At 40.2% G+C, this 21,930-nt stretch overlaps 1 protein-coding gene across 3 annotated transcripts in view; it reads left to right on the top strand.

The window, feature by feature from the left end:
* RBM44 (RNA binding motif protein 44) overlaps nt 1-21,930 on the top strand; it is a 47,909-nt gene that overhangs the window by 12,621 nt on the left and 13,358 nt on the right. For all 3 annotated transcript variants that reach the window (XM_047846523.1, XM_047846524.1, XM_047846526.1), the window contains exons 3-14: nt 1,603-3,218; nt 3,506-3,564; nt 4,932-5,108; nt 5,620-5,803; nt 5,898-5,920; nt 6,053-6,137; nt 9,171-9,285; nt 10,269-10,397; nt 12,576-12,655; nt 12,760-12,830; nt 15,041-15,287; nt 21,673-21,818. In XM_047846523.1, the coding sequence (XP_047702479.1) occupies nt 1,603-3,218; nt 3,506-3,564; nt 4,932-5,108; nt 5,620-5,803; nt 5,898-5,920; nt 6,053-6,137; nt 9,171-9,285; nt 10,269-10,397; nt 12,576-12,655; nt 12,760-12,830; nt 15,041-15,287; nt 21,673-21,818 (2,932 nt within the window). The remainder of the gene's footprint in view (nt 1-1,602; nt 3,219-3,505; nt 3,565-4,931; nt 5,109-5,619; nt 5,804-5,897; nt 5,921-6,052; nt 6,138-9,170; nt 9,286-10,268; nt 10,398-12,575; nt 12,656-12,759; nt 12,831-15,040; nt 15,288-21,672; nt 21,819-21,930) is intronic.

Consider the following 21,930-nt stretch of genomic DNA (forward strand, 5'->3'; position numbering starts at 1 on the left):
AAAATACATCAGGCATAGAGTAGTTACTGTTTTATAAACTTTTTGTTTCACTTATGCACATGTGTATGTATGTGTGTACTGGATCTTGATAGAAAACGTAGTTCCGATTATGTTCTTAGTCAACAAAATTTTTTTTGAATTCTTTTTAATGTTTATTTTTGAGAGAGAGAGGGAGACAGATGCGAGTCCAGGAGGGGCAGAGAGACAGGTAGACAGAGAATCTGAAATAGGCTCCAGACTCTGAGCTGTCAGCACAGAGCCCGATGGGGGGGGGGGGGGGGGGGGGCTCCACCTCAGGAGCCCTGAGATCATGTCCTGAGCCGAAGTCGGACGCTAACTGAGCACCGTCCCCCACCCCCGGCGCCCCAGTCAACAAAATTTTCAAAGCCTTTACCTCTCCGTCATCTACTGTTCCCAGTGGACCTCCAGGCCTTGCCAGCTGTGGCACTTCTCAGTCCCACTTGTACACTTGGTCTGTGTGCCTCTGTCCCCCCTTCAAGCCTCCGTTCTTACTGTTGCCAGGGGTGTCCAAACTTACTTCCATTCCCTTTTAAGAAGCTTTCAGGAGTTGTCTGTTGCCTTAGAATAAGAGCCAAACTCCTGAGCACATCCTGAAAGGCCCCCTTCTGCTCATAGCTGCTGTCATTTCCATGGAGCTGTTTGACTCCAAACAGAGTGGCTTACAGTTTCCCGAAAATGCTGTGTTCTGTCATGTAGCTAACTTTGTACCATGCAGTTTGATTTGCCTAAAATAACTGTCTATTTTGTTTCAAAAGTGATTTGCCTAAAATAACTATTTTGTTTCGAAACACTTTTTAAATGTAAAGTTTTCTCTGAAGGTTGCTTCTCCTTTCTTCTCAAGCATTTGCGTGCTCATTAATACAACTGTGCCAGCACTCTGCAGCCGTGTCACATTCCTATGTACATTTCCTATCTGTGACCCTATGGAAGCCATGAGTGTTTGGGTGCGGTGCCTGTGTCTTCTTTCCTTTGTTTTTAAAATGCCTGAGGCTGTCATTAGGAGCCACCCAAAGATTACAGAGTGGCTGCCTTATAAATAGTAAACACCTTGCCATTGAAAGAGTTCTAGAAGAATCTTGGCTATTAGTCAGCTGGAGCTACCATAACAAGATACCATAGACCGGGTGGCTTGAACAACACACACTTATTTTTTTGCAGTTCTGGAGGGTAGAAGTCAAAATCAGGGTGCCAGCCTAGTCAGGTTCTGGCAGGGGCTCTCTTCCTGGCTTGTGGATGGCCTCCTTCTTGCCGTGTCCTCACACGGTGGCGAGAGTGAGCTTTCTGGTGTGTCTCCCATCCTGGGGGCCCCATCCTCATGACCTCATGTAGCCCCAATTACCTCCCAAAGGCCCATCTCCAGTTATCGTCACACTGGGAGTCAAGGCTTCAACATTCAAGTTTTGAGGGGGACAAGACTCAGTCCATAGCAGCAACCATAAGGGATATTTGTCATGGGCAATGTAAAAAGAACCCCTACATTGGGAAGAGCTTTGATCAGATCGTGTCTGAGGTCACTTCTAGTGTGAAGAGTTTGTAATGCTACCGCTGCCAACATTTTCTTCTTTTTTTTTTATTAATCAGATGAACCTTCTAATCCTAAGAAAGCAAATGTGTTCTTCTCTTCCAACGGTTGTAATGAAGCCAGATCGGCTTTTCTTGATGCTGACCGGGATTCCTTGGCACCAGATCAAAGAGCTGATGACACGGAAGTGAGCAGTACTGACACAGTGGACTTCCTGGAGCCATCTTGTCCTGGGAGCCTGGACGCCAGCAGAGAGCGCACTCACTCACAGTCCAGTGAGTCCGAAGACCACAGTGCCGACTGTGCTTTCTTGAATGAAACATACTCCATACATTTTTCCGAGTCAGAACGAAAGAATGAAAGTCTCACTCACTTAACTTCAGAATTGGATTCTGAAATGCAGAACACAGAAGGAGTGTGTTTTGATATTTTGGAGCATCAAGGTATTAAGATTATTGGCTTGGAAAGAACCCGCAAGATTTCAGATGACGATTATAAAGAAACTGCCAAAGATGAGCAGAAGCATGAGATCGACGAGGACTCCCAGCAGGAGTATCATAGTGCAGAGGAGCAAGAACACATAAGTGCCCATGTATCTTTTGACCAAACGAAAACATTAAATACACCTGATCTGGAGGTTGTTGGGTTAAGAAATTCGGGTTATGAAGCTGAGTGTGCTAGCCATCTAGACGGTAATCGTGTCGAGTTGGCAAGTGATTCTAGCATCTTTTTAGATTCAGTTGATGTTTATGGACAAGAAGATGCACCCCGTGGCTCCAAGTTTCAGAATTCTGTTGTGTTAAGAGAATATCACGAACCAAAGCATGACATGTGTAAGGAACAAGAGACTAGTTTAATGTACCACACGGTATTTGATGAAATTGTACTAGGGAGCAGTCCCCTTGAAAATCGGGAATCTCGATCTAAGAGTAGTTTCTCGAACCCTCAGAAAGCACTAAAAGCTACAACCTATACCGGCAAAATGAAATGTCAAATAATGGAAAGTAAAGATTTTTGTGGGAATGAAATCGTTGAGAACCAAAAGTCGCACCACCTTGGAAATCCTAGCACATTACAAGAAGACAGAGCTTTACAGGTGTTACTCCAACCCGGTCAAGATTGTCAGACTTCCTGGACCTCTGCTGTTGATGATTCAGTAATTTCTCTCTGTGGATATTCACATTATAGAAGCCTACAAGATACCCCCAACCCAGCCTTAGATGTTTCCGTTACTACCCCGAGGATTACAGCCAGAGATCACGAAGCAGTGGATGAGATCTCCCTAAAAGCTGCTGATGACAGCACCACAAATAACTCGTGTTTTCCCAGCATAGAAGGAACACGTCCTGCGTTGGTGACGGATGCGGCCAGTGACAGAGTCACGGTTCACCAGACGGTGGACGTTTGCGCTGACTTTAGGGCTTGTTTCACAACCAGCAGGGCAACGAGTGCGAGACCTTCTGTGGTATCTGCGTCAAGCAATACAGACATAACCATGATGAACAAAAGGCGGCCTGGGGACTGGCAGGGTGAGAGACACAGAAGTGTGGCCTGTAATACAGATGGGCCGCACAGCCGAGATCATGGAGACACGCCAGTGACGGTGAGCAGAGGACCACTGGGGAACTCTCTCTCAGTTGACAGTTCGGAGCCTAATGGAAATCTCCTAAACAAGGTAAAGCCAGTGTAACTCATAAGAAAATTTTATTTGACCTTCTATGAAGGCAGTGTATGCTATAATTCAGCAAATTATGATGGGCGTTCCTGAGGCTTTTGTGAGAAAATGCCGGATGAGGGGAAACGGTGAACAGGTTGCTACCAAACTCTAGCCGCCTTTGGCGGCAGCTATCGATGCAAAGTCCGTTAGAAATTGGATTTTACGTTTTACCAGTTGGGAACTCCAGATACGACGTATGTTGTTTGTCGTATCTTTCTAATTTAGTTTTGAAACATGTTTTCCAGGATTCCCTGGAATTAAGAAAAACATCTGCTATCACAGACTTAAAGAAACATCCTGAAAGGTAAGTCAGATGTAGAAACTTAACAGATATACATGGGGAAGAGAATCAGAAGAATAATTTGCTTTTTTGAAGGTATTTAACCATATAGAATAATAGCTGAAAAAGACCTTAAGAGATCATCTGCTTCAGCCATTTGCTTTCGAACAAATAAATATTAGGATAACGTATAATGTTAAAGCTTCTCACTTACTAAGATTCAGTCTCAGTAATTCCTTCAGAATCTCACGGCGTCTTATTCTATTTATTCTACCCAAATCTGCATGAATTTAAGTACTCCATTTTCTTTCATTTTCTACCCCTATAGACCAAAACAAAATAGCACCGATGAAAACCTTCACACATTGGAAGAAGTAAATAGCTACTTTCGCTGGAGTATTTTAATCTTGATTTTAATTCATTGTGTAATTTCTTCTGCATCCGTGGAGAACCGCGTTGTGGGTTCGGAGGGGAGAGGGGAGGTCTCTCAGAAGCCAAGCTGGTTGTCATGCTCTGAGGTCATTTACTTTTTCCTTCCTTCATTCTTCGTTCTCCTGATGGGTTTGATCTGGTATCCAGTCCTCTAAAATTAAACGGAAGCGCTCATTTCCCACGGCAGAGGTGTTGAGAACGGCAGGAAGTGACAGCCAGTAGCAAGGGAAGAATTATTAACCAAGAACTATTAACGTTCGAAAAATAATAGTGGTTGAGGCTTTTTGATCTATTTACAGTAAAATATTTGCTTATGATAATGACCCTTAGTTAATAAACATGTAAATCACGTCTGTATGAAAGAGAGAACACATTTAAGAACCGTTTCCAGGGGCGCCTGGGTGGCGCAGTCGGTTAAGCGTCCGACTTCAGCCAGGTCACGATCTCGCGGTCCCTGAGTTCGAGCCCCGCGTCGGGCTCTGGGCTGATGGCTCAGAGCCTGGAGCCTGTTTCCGATTCTGTGTCTCCCTCTCTCTCTGCCCCTCCCCCGTTCATGCTCTGTCTCTCTCTGTCCCAAAAATAAATAAACGTTGAAGAACCGTTTCCATCCAGAATGCTCGCAACTTTAAAAAATGTGGGTCAAGGCTTGATTTAGGTTGAAAATCTTCTGATTATGGATGAATAAAATTGATACTTTATTTTGGAATCCTTTTTCGGTAAAAGAAAGCGTACATCGGAAAATTTTTTACTTCTGTGACTTTTAGAAAGAGTATGTTTAGCTTCGACTTGACATCCTTGTCTTCTGAAGCTATGCTGTGTTCGTGCGGCCTTTCCGTCCATAGTAGAAATTGATTGAAGCCTGGCAGGAAAAGGGAAGAAATGTTAAAATGTTTCAGAGGCGCATCTTAACCAGAGAAAGATGTTTGGAATCTGACCTAACCCAGTCTTTTATTTTCCAGGGAATCTCCGCCTTGTGAAGAGGCGGGGAGGGGTTTGGCCTCCCGGTGCTGTGAGGACGCGAGGCGAAGAGCCGCGAGGGCAGAGCTGCACCTCCTGCACCTTCATTACCAGATGTGTCAGCGCCACTGCAGTGACATTTACAAGCTTGTCACGGAAAACAGGGAGGGGTTCAGCAGGTGATTGTTCATTGTAGATCTGTATCTTGGAAATTTACCACAAGCTTTAGATGTACACCAGAAAGCATCCTTAGTTTCTCTTTTCGAAAGGCAGAATGAGGGGGAGGTCGCATCCGGTTCTGTCGGCTGGCCTGGGGGTAGTGGGCTTCCAAAAGGAATCCTTTGCGACTTCGCGGAGAAGCAGCGGCGTATGTTGGGAGGAGGCGTCCGGCCAAAAGATAGAGCTGACGGGTTGTTGTTGCTGTTGTTTCATAAAGTTCCAAGTATGGCTGAAGTCAGTTGGAGGGTTTTGCGTGACATTCTGCCACATCCTCTCTAGCCTGTATGTGGAGGGTTGCTGTGCCGCCCCTAGAAAAACATCTTCTTTGGTTCCTTTTCTTTTACTAACCATTTCGAAGAAATAAAATCTGTATAGATCTGGTGGAGTTCGAACTCGGGGTGTAACATAATCCAATAGTGTTCAGTGGATGACCTATGCCTAAGTGGTTTTGTAAATTGAACTTCTGAACAGGAACCTATGGAGTAATTGTGCTAAGAAGCAATTAGGATCAGCACTACTGTCTGTTTGGGGAGACTTGAAGGTTAGGTATGAGAGCTTGAAGGACAGAATACACAAGGGCAGGCCGCTGGAGGAGCTGCCCCCGCTGTCTGTGGAATCGAAGTTACTATCGACCTTTTCTACTTTGGCTTTCACGGTATGTTTGTATGCTTTAGAATTCAGATTTTACTTCATTTACACAGAATACATCTTAAACTAAGAGATTGTTCTTCCCTTTGCTCTCTTTCCAGCTAATGAAAGAGGAATCACACGTGTAAGTTATGGTTTCATCCAATGTAGAATTCATTAGATCTTAAAAACTGCTTAATTCGGTTAACTTTCAGTTTTCTGTTGGTTCTTTTTCAGAACATTGGCAGATTCCTTAACGAAGTGTTTCTCTGTTTAGCTTTTCAGGAGCAGATTCTGAACTAGATAATCAAAATACATGTGATGTTGACGTCCCTTCACGCCTAAAAAAGACTCCGTCTCAAGTGAGATTTTTAAAAAGTAGTTGATTGGGATAAATCTTTAATTTTATGGCTTAAGCAAAGAAAACTGCAATGTTCGGAAGCTCTCACGTCTTTCTTTTCACTCAGCTCACTTTGTGTACTACCATTTGAGGGACGTAACTGGTTAGAAGGAACTTAATGTCCTGATCAGACCAATGTCAGTAGCGTATGTTCGGTGGGGTGACCATATATAACTTAGCGTCAAACCAGGAGACTTCTGAGGGTGGAAGGCAGTGACGTTAATGACTCACTGTGACAGTAGGTGTAAACCTGAACCGCATCGGGCAGACCAGGCCGTGTGGCCACCATCATAGTGTGACCCAGGGTGGTTAAAACTAAAAAATTGTTGCCCGTGTCTCAGGAGGTAAAGTAATATCTCCTTCATTTTAGACCAGGCAGAGGTTTAATTCCTTCATGATTGAAATGATAAAAATAGTTTTTAAATGCCTTCCGTAGGTTTTCTCCATCTCTTTTGTTCCCCTAAGGAATTGTCTGTCGGACGGCAGTCTGTGCGAGAGCACTCTGCAAATTGTGAAGTGATACAGAAACACAGGTTATGGTCCATTGTCAAGTGAGGCAATGGGGTAGAAAAGCCAAAGTTTATTTCTGTTTTCTGCTTTTGCTCTTAACCCTGAGGTTATATTATTTGAGTAGTCTTAAATAAAAAGATGCATTTCGAGGCCAAAAGTAAAATACTTAATATTGAGTTATATACTTCTCTATTAACACATGATTAAAAGCAAATTACTTTAGCAAATGATGTGTTCCATTGTCTGCTTGTTTAAAAAAAATCTCAGTTATCCACAAACTTAACAGATCTACGGCCAGATTTTTACATCCTCACATTTCTCACATAGTTTGTTAAAACATGTTAATTTAGTAATATATAATGTTCTGGAGGATTTTTTTTCATCACTGTAGTGGGAACAGTGATATAACCTGCTTATTTGGGGACAACAGTATTGTCTTTAAAACTACAAGATGCGGCTGGTGGGAATGTAAAACGCGTGCAGCCGCTCTGGAAAACAGCATGAAGGTTCCTCAAAAGATTAAAACTCCGTCTACCCTATGACCCAGCAATAGCACTGCTGGGAATGTACCCAAGGGAGCCAGGAGTGCTGATGCATAAGGGCACTTGTACCCCAATGTTCATAGCAGCACTCTCAACAATAGCCAGATGATGGAAAGAGCCCAAATGTCCACCAACTGACGAATGGCTAAAGAAGAGGTGGTTTATATATACCACGGAATACTACTTGGCAGTGAGAAAGAATGAAACCTGGCCATTTGCAGCAGTATGGCTGGAACTGGAGGGTATTGTGCTACGTGAAGTAAGTCAGGCAGAGAAAGACAGATACCATATGTTTTCACTCATATATGGATCCTGAGAAACTTAACAGAAGACCATGGGGGAGGGGAAGGGGGAAAAAAAGTTACAGAGAGGGAAGGAGGCAAACCATATGAGACTCTTAAAAACTGAGAACAAACGGAGGGTTGATTGGGGGGTGGAAGAGAGGGGAGAGTGGGTGATGGGCAGGTAAGAGGGTACCTGTTGGGATGAGCCCTGAGTGTTGTATGGAAACCAGTTTGACAGTAAATTATATTTAATAAAAAAAAATTAGAAAAAATAAATAAAAATACTAGGTGCAGATATAACAATTTTTATAATCTTAGTTTGGGCTTTAAGACAATACCTATTATAATAGGTTGGGATGAAATTAAATTGACAGGTTATATGTGAAAACCAGTATAGTGTAGGCTAGTGTTTCTAAATTTCAGCTACTCATGTACTATCTTCACAATTTTTCATAGCTGTGTATTACCTATAATGTTGTTTGCTTTGTATTTTTCTTTAAATGAGTCTCCTTTTAAAATAATGTGTAAACGCCAGTCAGAGTGGCCAAAATGAACAAATCAGGAGACTGTAGATGCTGGAGAGGATGTGAAGAAACGGGAACCCTCTTGCACTGTTGGTGAGAATGCAATCTGGTGCAGCCACTCTGGAAAACAGTGTGGAGGTTCCCCCCAAAATTAAACATAGACCTACCCTATGACCCCCAGCAGTAGTACTGCTAGGAATTTACCCAAGGGATACAGGACTACTGATGAATAGGGGCACTTGTACCCCAATGTTTATAGCAGCACTCTCAACAATAAGCCAGATTATGGAAAGAGCCTAAATGTCCATCAACTGATGAATGGGTAAAGAAATTGTGGTTTATATACACAATGGAGTACTACGTGGCAATGAGAAAGAATAAAATATGGCCCTTTGTAGCAACGTGGATGGAAGTGGAGAGTGTGATGCTAAGTGAAATAAGCCATACAGAGAAAGACAGATACCATATGGTTTCACTCTTATGTGGATCCTGAGAAACTTAAGAGGAACCCATGGGGGAGGGGAAGGGAAAAAAAAAAAAAAAAGAGGTTAGAGTGGGAGAGAGCCAAAGTATAAGAGACTCTTAAAAACTGAGAACAAACTGAGGGTTGATGGGGGGTGGGCGATGGGTATCGAGGAGGGCACCTGTTGGGATGAGCACTGGGTGTTGTATGGAAACCAATTTGACAATAAATTTCATATATTGAAAAATAAAATAATGTGTAAAGAGTAGCTGTTACACATGGTAAAGAAATACTGCTTTTTATAAATAAAAGGTATATTTCAGCACACATTAAATATATTACTGTTCATTGTTAATGTGAAAAATACTAGCATACTTCTGAAAAGCCTCTCAAGTACTTCTAGTGTTGTATGTATGCCACACTTTGCTAACCATTGATGGTGTTAGTCGCCATACACAGACTGACTTCACATCCTTATTCTGGTTACGTGTGGCCAACGTAAAGCAACAGATTGCTTTACTTGCAGTTGCTCAGCCAAAGGAAATGGTTGAGCTCTTGCTGCCTTTGTCATCGTGCGGGGCAACCGATGCCCATGGTGAGTGCCTACTGCAGAATAGTGTCCAGTAACTATCGGTCCTTATTTATTGTTGTTTTCATTATTTTAATCCTCAGATGTCCTTACTATCTGACGATAGTTCTCCTAAACAGGATACTTTACCCAAGGAAGATGGCTTAAAAAATGGTGACATAGATATAGACTTTAGTCAGCTGAAACTTGATGAAAAAGGTCAGTGTAAAGATGTAGTCCCGTGTCATTGCCAGAAAACTCAATAAAGTTTAAAATATTCCTAGTGCCCATTCATTAAATCAAAATAAATATTTTTAATTTACTGAATGTCATCAGTCTGATTATGAAAGTGAAATACATTCTTGTTACGTCTACTTAACATCTGTAAGGTTATTTAACGCCAAATAATCATACAGGCTTAATCTTCTGCTTCATGTTCTCCAATCTGAAAAGTCATTCTTCTGTCCAATTTGCATCTGTATAAGTCGTACTTTGTTTTTAGTTTTGCCCTCTATGGAAGAAGATTATAATCATTCCAAAAAGATCATTAATTCAGTTTGTAATGAAATAGAGCTGCAGTACCGTTTAATCCCTTTTTTAAATGTTTGCTATTATTCTGTGTATAAAAATTTAATTTCACTTAAAGATCAGAAAAGTAAGGCCTTCAATAAACTGGGAATCAGTGTTAATTAAAGGAAAAGTGGCCCCTCTCCCCCACTCAAGCTTTCTCTCTCTCATTCCCTGTCTAAAATTAAAAAAAAAAAAAATTTTGTTTTTAAAGGGTGCCTGGGTGGCTCAGTCAGTTGAATATCTGACTCTTGATTTTGGCTTAGGTCATAATACTAGGGTCGTGGGATCGAGCCCCACGTGGGGCTCCATGCTGAGCTTGGAGCCTGCTTAAGATTCTCTTTCTCCCTCTCTCCCCTGCTCATGCAGTCTCGCTTTCTCTGAAATAAAAAAGTAATAAATAAACAAATAAATACTGGGAAGCAGATCACTCAGAATAGTACTTTTTATTCAGGGGCTACTGAAAAACCCTTCTCAAAGAATCTTTATGCTTGGTTTATACTTTGCTGATACTTATTTTTACCTAAAACTAATAATTGTCATCATGCTGATTCATTCTAAGAAGCTTGTTAGATAATTTCTCAGAGAGTTTAACATCATACATAATTCATAGCTACTTCTGATTAATTTCTCAGGCTGCAAAAATTACCGAGAAGTAAGTGAAGACTGGTTTGATGCTAAAGAAAACCTGACAGGAGTTGACTTGTCAGGAATACAAGAAAATCAAATAGAGAAGGACAAAGGGGATCCAAAGTTTACACAAGGTTGGTTGTTAACGGTTTACTACAAAATCTGGAATTACTGTAGCTCATCTTGTAGCCATCTTTTGTGTTATTCTGGGGACTAAACTTTTAATATTTTATTGTTGTGGCTTTCCTTTATAAATATAAAAAATAAGACATTGGACATTTGGAGGTCAATTTTTCTAGAAAGTAAATCCGTTTAAACTGTTCATTTCTCCTTCAGAAAACTGCTAAAAGCTTAAATCCCAGATTTGGTGCGCAGGTAGAGGTCCGCGTCCTCCCCCACCACTCAAGGCCAACACCAGTGCTCTTTCAGGGTGCTCTTTTCCCTTGACCCTCAGCAGACGTTTTCTAGAAGGAGGGGTATGTGGTGGACAGAACCAGCTTCCCAGTTTGTGTCAGGCACCCAGTGCTGTCTCTCAAATGGGCATGAGAGATCAAAACTGCCTGCTCTCCCTCACTTTTGTAATTTATTTCGTTTCAGGAATGTTTTCATCTTTAGATAGTCTTTAATTGCTTATAACAGTTGTAATTTCCTCTCGTGGCCGTGATCATTGCCATTCTGTCATTTCTAGATATATGCTCCCTTCCTTTATTTTTTGCCTAGATGTTTTCATGGATTTTTTCTTTTATTTGACATAATGGCAGTGGTTTTTAGGGGGGTCTTTTGGCTTGTATAAATAATGCTTACTAATATTTTTACATAAAATATAAGGAAATTTTACCTGAAGGTTCTCCAACCTGCATTAACCACTCTTAATATACTTTACCATCAATTTATGCATTTCTTTATGCATATATGTAATACACATATACAGTTTAACATAAATGACATTATTTCATCTAGTTTTATCGCAACTAATTTTTTTCCTTTCCTTGCGTTATTTTTGTCTACATCACTTGGCACGCACTGTGTACATAGCTTACTTGATCTGTGGACTGCCTTCCCACAGTAGCTCAGAGGGGTCGGATTTTTCTGTATTTCGTTCACTACCCATACCCAGTGCTACGTACAATGTTCTGCCCGTGGGGTGTTTAGTGGTCATGTTTGTATTGAACTAGTGAAAGGAGAGTCTCCGTTGGCTCACTGTAGCTCCTTGCTCCCTCACCCCAATGTAAAAATATACAGATAATTAGTTACGCTATTTTCTCTACAACAGTACATTATAAACCAAGAGATTAAAGGAAGTAAGTTAATGAAGAAGGTTGTTATTGCCTAGAGATGAAGGATTCTGCCTGAATCCCAGCAGCACCACTTAATGAGATTTGTGACCTAAACTCCTAAGACCTTGGCATCCTTCTCTACAGAATGGAAACGATGGCAGTTGCTGGGTCACGGAGTGTCCTTGAGCATTACACGAGGTGACGCGTATGCAGTGTTGGGTATATTAGAGAGTGAGAAATGTGAGAAAGTCAAACTTAAAACTCTCCCACTATTATATACAAATAGGAAACAAATTAAAGCTGCTCTAAGAATTCATTCAGCAGATATCTGTTGTCTACCACTGATGTGCCAGCTTATAGGTTTGGACAGTAAATTGAAAGAATCTCCGTTCAGTAAATCCTTCTTGATTTCAGACCAAGTTCTCTTCAAAACAGAGACTGTGAAAATGCATTCTAAGAATTCTGAATTTTATCAAACAAAAAATACATCTGTAATCCTAATATTTGTGGTTCCCAAAAAGTGCTACGTAAATCAAGTTATTTGTACCCCCCCTTTTTTTCAATGTGCCGTTACCACTGCCACAGGCTGATATTTTTCTGATTTTGAAGGTTTTGTTGGTGGGATGCTTCCCCAGCAAAGGAATAAACATAAACCCTGGCCAGTGTTACCATGGGGGCAGCTAGGATCCTGTGTGCATCCAGGATCGTAGACAGCACTTCTCTGCACCAACGGCAAGGGAAAGACGCCTTTCTTGGTTAGGATGTACTCGATTATCTGATTAGACGTTATTGACCCGTTTTTGAGCTGCAAGAGGCTTAGTATCAACCGATCCAATCTCTGTGTTTTGAGGATGATGGGTTTAAGGCCCCCAAACCTTCAACCTGTACTCTAGGCTCTCGGTCTTCAGTCTAGTGCTGATATTTGGTAATAACTGCGTACTAAGCTTTGTAATAAGAAAAAAGGTTTCAGGGTTCTTTTCAGATATCACAACAATAACGGTCATCTTCTGTTCTACATTGTTTCTCTACAAGCAGAAATGAAAAATACTGAACCTTTACGAAAAGAGAAAGGTTATTTGATACATGTTGGTGGTCTCTGCCCTTCAGTCTCTGAGGTATGCCGGGACTCATTTTTTGAGTTTCATTGTACAACCCATGAATTGTTCATATTTCGATTATTTTTCTCCCTACCTTTCACAAACTTTTATTTTTCTTTTAGGCTGACTTAAGGTCTCATTTCCGGAAATACCAAGTTTCTGAAATTGCAATCTATGATTCAACCAATTACAGGTATGTTTCCCACATTCAGTAAATGTGCGCTTGCTGGGTGTCTGCCGTGTGCCAGAAGTTCTGTAGTGGGCATCAGCCACAGCCCTGCTAAAATCCAGGGCCACTGCCACAGAGGTTTCCCAGCCTGATAGAGGGAGTCACGTTAGCTACGTTCAACACATTAGCTAAAGTCACTAATTGGAGGCGTTTGGTGTTTTTTATATTTATTTTTGAGAGGGAGGACGAACAGAGGATCCGAAACAGGATCCATGCTGACAGCAGAGAGCCTGCTGCTGGGCTCGAACTCATGAACCAAACCGTGAGATCATGACGCGATCTGAAGTCAGATGCTTAACTGACTGAGCCCCCCAGGTGCCCCAATTGGTGCTGTTCTTTTTTTTTTTTTTTAAGTTTATTTATTTATTTGGGCAGGAAGGGGCAGAGAGAGTAGGAGAGAGAAAATCCCAAGCAGGCTTCATACTGTCAACATGGAGCCCAGTGTGGGTCTCGAACTCATGAACCATGAGATCATGACCGGAGCTGAAGTCAATTGGTGCTGTTCTGAATCAAATCTTTCATTGTACCTTTTGATTTGCCACTAATTTAGCTAGACGGCTTATGGTTTGGGTTCCGTTCCCAGGTGCATCAGTAGCTTGCTGAATAAATTTGGGCAAGTTACTTAACCTTTCTGTACCTCAGGCTCCCATCTGTAAAGTGAAGATAATAATAGTACCTTCATAGCTGTGAAACTATCATTAAATAAGTAAAGCAATAGGAGTAAAGCCTAGCATCCAATAGTGCTCAGAAAATTGTACTTTTATTTTTTTAATTACCTTTTAGTTGAGGCTTTTATATTTTTTACATCGTCTGCATATAGTCCTTTCCAATATGCATCGTGCCACTTTCTGTTTTGTGATGATTGTAGGAACATTCAAAAGTATCAAATAGTAACGGTGATAATTTCATGGAAATGGCCTTAACTGTTTTATCACTGATGATGATAGCTTTCTATTTCAGATATAAAAGTCTTTACCAGGGGCGCCTGGGTGGCGCAGTCGGTTAAGCGTCCGACTTCAGCCAGGTCACGATCTCGCGGTCCCTGAGTTCGAGCCCCGCGTCGGGCTCTGGGCTGATGGCTCAGAGCCTGGAGCCTGTTTCCGATTCTGTGTCTCCCTCTCTCTCTGCCCCTCCCCCGTTCATGCTCTGTCTCTCTCTGTCCCAAAAAATAAATAAACGTTGGGAAAAAAAAAAAAAAAAAAAACTTAAAAAAAAAAAAAAAAAAAGTCTTTACCAATTAAGAAAATATCCTGTCTGTAGTTGGGGGTTGAAATTTATTAAAAATAGTTGTTGAATTTTGTCTTAAATGGAGTCACTCAAGATCATGTGCTTGGTTAATTTGACCTATTGGTATGTTGTTAATACATTTCACTACATTAATTAGTTTTGTAATCCTTGAAGTATCACTTGATGTGAAATATTTTTTTAGTATTTGTTGCATCTTTTTTTAAAAAAACTTTGTTTTTTTTATTGCTTGAAGTATTACACATTTTGTGTGGAAATTTAGAAGGCACAACCAAAAGGAAAAATACAAGAGGTTATGAAAATATATTCATAGTCCCGTCTTTTGAAAACAAGTCCTTTTCAGATTTGGTGTATGTCCTTCTGTTGGCATGCCTAGAGCCGGTGCTTCCAGAAAGGTGACTCATTTTCAGATGGATGGTTAAAATTCTGGCTGGATTTTCTGACTTCTTTTTTGGCCCTTTTATTTTGTCCCTATCAAGGTCCTGAGGACATTCTCTTACATATTCTGCCAAATGTTTTTAAAATTTGCCTTCCACAGTTTAAGCCTTTGATCTGCCTGGAGGTTATGTTTGTATATAGAGATTAATTCTAATTTCTTTAGAATGGATAACCAGCTGTCCTAAAACAACTAATCTGTGTCGGTCTGTCAGATAGCAACTTTGCAAATGTTTCACAGTAAATTTTAATATAAAATCAATAGAGAATTCATAAGAAATGCTATCTTTTATTTCCCGTCTTTAATTTGTTTTATTCAGTTACTCTAAATAAATATTCTTCCTAATTCTAATCTAAGGTAAGTAACTTTTTTATTTTTAAGAGCAGCTGTCTTGTAAAAGATACGTATTTGTCTTACCCAGTAGTTACAAAGTGAAGTTTGAGGCAATTTAAAGTCATTAACAACCTTTCGGTTTTCTGCTTTTATGTGTTAGGTATGCATCCCTTGCTTTTAAAAAAAGCATTGATGCGAAGATGGCCGTGAAAGAAATGAATGGGATAGAAATAAATGGGAAATCAGTAAATGTGCGTCTTGTGAAAACTCCTGGAGAATATACATCATCTCTTTCCTACAAAAATGGAATGGAGAGAAGCACCAGCAAGGAAATTAGCTCAGCCTCCTCTGTTTCGAGATTGCCCAGAACTAGGCCAAGGCAGCTGGGATCTGAGCAAGACAGTGAGGTTAGTTTTCTTGATGGATCCTGTACATGGTCTCTGTATATGCCAGGCTGCAATAAGGAGCTTTGCAGAACAAGTAACTCTAGAATCAGGGATCTTGAAGTGGGAATGAGAATGTTAACCTGAACCTTGGACCCAGCCTAACCTGTTCTTTGTGCCAGTCCAGTAGCTCTGGGCGGTGGAGGGGGAATGTAGATCTTTGTAGACCTGGCTAGAGACTCATTTCTCTTTACCATTAATTAGGCTCTTCACCAGTGCTTGCCAGTATTTTTTTGTCTCTTATTTCGCAGACAGTATTGCTGTGCAAGTAGTTAATTACGCTCTCATCATCCTTTCTACACAGTTAATCTTAGCACAAAATTGTTAAAACCACAAAAGAAAGTGATTGTGTTATATATGCCCCCGATTCTGCCTTATCAGGGTCTTAAAACACCACATGAACAGGGATGAAGTCGCCTCATTCACTCCCATCTCTCCACTGCTCAGCAAAGTGCCTGGCATTCTAGAACATCATTCCAGAATATTGTCTTATGTTCCATTTCCTTTTCTTACGATCTCACTTTTTCCAGAATGTCATATAAATGATACCATGTACCTTATTTGTCTGAGCTCCTTTGAGATTGATCCATGTTGTTGTGTGTCTAGCATTTCATGCTGTTCATGTTTTGACCATTTTTATTGGCTTTTTTTTACTTTTTTTAGGTTTTCATTTAAATTCCACCTAGTTAATATGCCGTATAATATTAGTTTTTGGTATGCAGTGTAGTAATTCAACACTTCCTTATATCAACCGGTGCTCATCATGGCGGTCATATGTTGACATATGTTCCATCTATCCCTACTTTGTTGAGGGTTTTTATCAAGAATAGAGGCTGTATTTTTTCAAATGCTTTCTCTGCATTTTTTGACAGGATCATATGGTTCTTTTTTCTTTCTTGATGTGGTATATCACAGTTGATTTGCGAATATTGAGCCAACCCTGCAGCCCAGGAATAAATCCCACTCAGTCATGGTGAATAATTCTTTTAATGTACTGGTGCATTCGATTAGCTGGTATTTTATTGAGAATTTTTGTATCCATGTTCATCAGGGATATTGGCTTGTAATTCTCTTCTTTAGTGGTGTCTTTGCCTGGTTTTGGAATCAAGGTAATGCTGGCATCATAGAATGTGTTTGGAAGTTTTCCTTCCACTTCTATTTTTGGGACAGTTTGAGAAGAATAGGAATTATTCTCCTGGGAAGCCATGTGGCCCAAGACTTTTGTTTGTTGGGAGATTTTTGATTACTGATTCAATTTCTTTGCTGGTTTTGGGTCTGTTCAAGTTTTCTATTTCTTCCTGTTTCAGTTTTGGTAGTTTGTGAGTTTCTAGGAATTTGTCCATTTCTTCCAGATTGTCCAGTTTGTTGGCATATAATTTTTCATAGTATTCTCTTATAATTGTATTTCTGTGATGTTGGTTGTGATCTCTCCTCTTTCATTCATAATTTTATCTATTTGGGTCCTTTCTCTTTTCTTTTTGATAAGTCTGGCTAGGGATTTATCAATTTTATTAATTCTTTCAAAGAACCAGCTGTTCGTTTTGTTGATCTGCTCTACTGGGTCTTTTTTGTTTCTACATTGTTTATTTCTGCTCTAATCTTTATTATTTCCCTTCTTCTGCTGGCTCTAGGGTTTATTTGCAATTCTTCTAGCTCCTTCAGGTGTAAGGTTAGGTTGTGTATTTGAGACCTTTCTTGCTTCTTGAGATAGGCCTGAGATATTCTTCCCTCTTAGGACTGCCTTTGCTGCATCCCAAAGGTTTTGAATTGTTGTGTTTTCATTTTCACTTGCTTCCAAGTATTTTTTATTTTTTCTTTAATTTCCTGGTTAACCCATTCATTCTTTAGTAGGATGTTCTTTAACTTGCATGTATTTGAGGGCTTTCCAAATTTTTTCTTGTGGTTGACTTCAAGTTTAATTGCATGTGGTCTGAAAATATGCATGGTTGGGGCGCCTGGGTGGCGCAGTCGGTTAAGCGTCCGACTTCAGCCAGGTCACGATCTCGCGGTCCGTGAGTTCGAGCCCCGCATCGGGCTCTGGGCTGATGGCTCGGAGCCTGGAGCCTGTTTCCGATTCTGTGTCTCCCTCTCTCTCTGCCCCTCCCCTGTTCATGCTTTGTCTCTCTCTGTCCCAAAAATAAATAAAAACGTTGAAAAAAAAAATTGAAAATATGCATGGTATGATCTCAGTCTTTTTGTACTTGTTGAGGGCTGATTCATGCCCCAGTATGTGATTTATTCTGGAGAATGTTCCATGTGCACTTGAAAGTGATGTATATTCTGCTGCTTTATGATGAAATGTTCTGAATATATGTTAATCCCATGCAGTCCAATGTGTCATTCAAAGGCACTGTTTCCTTGTTGATTTTCTGCTTAGAAATATCTGTCCATTGCTGTAAGTGGGTGTTAAAGTCACCTATTATTCTTGTATTGTTATCAATGAGTTTCTTTATGTTTGTTAATTAATTGGTTTATAAATTTGGGAGTTTCACATTGAGGGCATAAATATTTATAATTGTTAGATCTTCTAGTTCATCTGAGGAAAGTATGGCTACTCCAGCTTTCTTTTGACATCCATTAGTATGATAGATGGTTCTCCATCCCCTCACTTTCAATCTGCAGGTGTCTTTAGGTCTAAAATGAGGCTCTGGTAGGCAGCATATAGATTGATCTTGGTTTTTTAGCCATTTTGATACCCTGTGTCTTGATTGGAGCATTTAGTCCATTTACATTCAGAGCGATTCTTGAAAGATACACATTTAGTGCCATTGTGTTAACCTATTGAGTTCGTATTTCTAGTGATGTTCTCTGGTCCTTTCTAGTCTTTGTTGCTTTTGGTCTTTTTTTTTTTGTCTACTCAGAGAGTACCCCTTAAAATTTCTTACAGGGTTGGTTTAGTGGTCACTAACTCCTTTAGTTTTTATTTGTCTGGGAAATTCTTTATCTCTCCTATTCTGAATGACAGCTTTGCTGGTTAAAGAATTCTTAGCTGCATATTTTTCCCATTCAGCTTGTTGAATGTATCCTGCCACTCCCTTCTGGCCTGCCAAGTTTCTGTGGACAGAGCTCCTGTGAACCTGCTCTATCTTCCCACGTAGGTTAAGGTGTTGTTTCGTTCTGTTTTGTTTTTACCTTGCTGCTTTCAGGATGCTTTCCTTGTCTGAATATTTTGTGAATTTGACTGTGATATGCCTTGGCGATGGTTGACTTTTGTTGAATTTGATGGGAGTTCTCTGTGCTTCTTAGATTTAGATGTATGTGTCCTTCCCTAGATTAGGGAAGTTTTTAGCTACTTTGTTTGAATAAACTTTCTGCCCCTTTTGCTTTCTCTTTATTTTCTGGGACTCCTATGATACAAATATTACTCCTTTTTAATAAGTCACTGGGTTCCCTAAATCTACCTCCGTGATCTGTTACCTTTTTCCCTCTTCTTTTCAGCTTCATTATTTTACATAATTTCATCTTCTGTATCACTGATTTGCTCCTCTGCTTCATCCATCCTCATTTTTATGGCCTCCATTTGAGTTTGCATCTCAGTTATGGCGTTTTTAATTTTGGCTTGACTAGATTTTAGGTTTGTTTTTTTGTTTTGTTTTGTTTTTTATCTCTGCAGGAAGGAATTCTCTGATGTCTTCCATGCTTTATTTAAAGCCCAGCTAGTATCCTTATAACCATTGTTTTAAATTCTAGTTCAGACATCATACTTATATCTGTATTGATTCAATCTCTGGCCATGAGATCTACTTCCTATTCTTACTCTGGGGTGAATTCCTTAATTTTGTCATTCTGTCCAGAAAGAAAAGAAGGCAAACAAAACAAACAAAAAAAGAAAAAACAAAAACAAACTGGATCCTGGGTGTGTTTAGGTCTGCTTGTAAAAAGAATCTAGATTCAAAAATTTTAAATAAATGAAATGAAAATAAATAAAAAAACATATCTAAAAATATGTACATAAATTTTTAAAATAATAAGAAATTTAAAAGGATTTGAAAAAAATGAAAAAAATAAAAAATTTAAAGAATAAAAGTAAACAGCAAGCTAGATCCTATTTCCCCTGGAGCTAAAGCTTTGCAGCACTATGATCAGTAGACTTGGTGCAAGAGAGGGGTTTATGCTGGTCTTCTGAGGGAGGGGCCTGCTGTGCCTATTCTCAGGCTGACTTATTTCAGTGGAGATGCACCTCCAGGGTGCAGGGGGGCAGGCAGGTGTAAGTGGTCCTGTCCTCCACTATGTGGCACTGTCTTGCCCCCTGAAGGCTTTCATGCCTGATGGGTAGAATGAATATGGCCATGCCCTGCTCTCTAGCCAAGGATGAAAGATTGCATCCCTACTCTTCAGGGAACCCTCACAGAAGAGTAATCAGTCACCCTTCTTGCATCCCCCACTTCCCGTCAGAACTCTGCATTCACCCTGCCTGTGTCTGAACTTTTTTATCTCAGATGTGCAACTGAGTTTCAAAACTCCAAATTTTAGGCACTCCTGCTTGGATTGGCACTGTTTCTCTGGGGGAGGGTCTCCCCGCACTTTTGCCATTTGCTTTCTGACCTTGCAAGGAAAGTGGTGGCACGACCCCGCAGTGGTTTGGAGTTTAGAGCAGACAGCCTGCACCCTGCTCACCGCCCTCAGCAGCCGTCCCGCTCCTGTGCCTGGAACCGTGCAGCACGTTGGCACCACCTGTTCTCGCTCGTGCAACTGCACCCCACTTTGCAACCTGAGCACCTTTAAGCCAGGCACATCCCCTACCATAGCAGAGTGCTAAAAATTCAGATTTTGCCCTCTGAAGCTTATACTACTTTGGGGTAGCCTCCATAAGCAGGCTCACTCCCCACGGCTGGACCCACAGTTATATCTCCCCCAGGTCAACTCTCCACACCTGCTACCTTCCAGAAGGTGGTCACTTTTCTACTTGTAGACTCACAGGTTTTGTTCTCTCTCCGCTTGATTTGTAGGGTGTACAGAAGGATGTGATAACTATCTAGTTGTGTTGGAGGGATGAGACAAGCTTCGGGTGCCCTTACGCCGCCATCTTGACTTCTCCCTCCGAGTTAATTCTTATTTAATATGTGAGATATTGTCACCTTTCTTTTCTCAGATTCTCAAGATTTTTTCATCACATTCATTTATTCAGAAGAGGCTTATTGTCTACAACGAGAGGCAGAACCTCTCTGCTGCCTACTCATTATGTGACTGGGCAGATTACCTAATCTCTGTGTCTGAGCTTCCTTATCTTAAAACGGGAATAATAGTTCCTACTTGGCAAATGTTATGAGGTTTAAATGAAGTTAATACAAAAAAAATTTTAGAACCGTGCCTGGCACAGAAAATGCACTCAGTCGATGTAACTATTACTGTTGTTGTTTGCCAGTAATTGGGCTCTTTCTTAGAAATCTCCTCTTTTCTGTGGCTGAGCTATCAATTGTATCCCAAACTTTTATTTATTCAAGTTATTATACACCCATTGTATACATAAATACTCTAAGCACTGGGAAGGCAGCAGTGAACAAAACAGACCAAAAAATATGTGTTCTTATACAGCCTAAAGCTAGTGGAGGAGATACAGTATTAAGCAATTAAGTAAAATAGGTAATATTCTGGGATAGGTATAATATTTTATATATCTCAGCCTGTCTTTTTATTTAAACTTTAAAGTCTCAGCCCTTCCTTTTTTAAACTTTAATGGGATATACAGTGGTTTCCTACAATTTATAGCCAACTTTCACAGTTCATAGTAATTAATCATTTTATTTTCATCTGTTTGATTGGATTGTAACTTTCATAAATGGAAGGGGTTCTAATTTACATCACTAGCTTTCCCTCCATAGTATGTGGCCCACTTCTGGACATAGTTTGTATTGATTATATATTTAGTAAATAAAATTTAGGATATTTACAGTTACCGTGTAAACCAGCCTTCCTCTGTCAGGTTGGGTAAGAATTAAGCCTCCGTGCTCTAAGCCTAAGATACCCACTGTATATAGTGAATTAACCTCTCTTCTGTGCACCAGAAATGGAACTAGCTATGTCCTATCTTTGGGGAAATTGAGAAAGTAGTTGATACCTTTGTTCTGTGGGTCAGATGAAGAATCCCAGTTGAGAAAGACTGATTTAGACATAGCTTCAAATATTTTGTAACTACTATTAGAGAACAGGTGTGGCATTTTTTTTAACTAACATGGCTCTGAACACGGCTCAAGGAAATCTGCTTGATGTAAGTAATCCCAAATCAAAGTAAATTTCTTAGGAATTTGGATTTTACCATTTATAATTTTAAATTCTGTTTTAATTACATAAGCTGTCGTGTCTATATAATGGTTCCTGCTTTTAAGAAAACTTTAACATGCTTACTTAGGGTGTCAAGAAGAATTGTAAACAGATTGAATCTCCTAAATTATTACCTGATACTCCTATTCGATTCATACCTCCAAATACGTTGAATCTGCGTAGCTTTACCAAAATCATGAAGAGACTGGCTGAACTACATCCAGAAGTTAGCAGGTAATGAATGACTTCAATTGTGTTTTAAGTGGTTTTAGTATTTTTGTGTACAAATATAGTTCAATGCAATAGCTTACCCATATTTAGAATGTACTGCTTTGGAAAGGACAAG

This window comes from Prionailurus viverrinus, unplaced genomic scaffold, assembly GCF_022837055.1.
Source record: "Prionailurus viverrinus isolate Anna unplaced genomic scaffold, UM_Priviv_1.0 scaffold_39, whole genome shotgun sequence".
In the NCBI taxonomy this organism is placed as follows: Eukaryota; Metazoa; Chordata; class Mammalia; order Carnivora; family Felidae; genus Prionailurus; species Prionailurus viverrinus.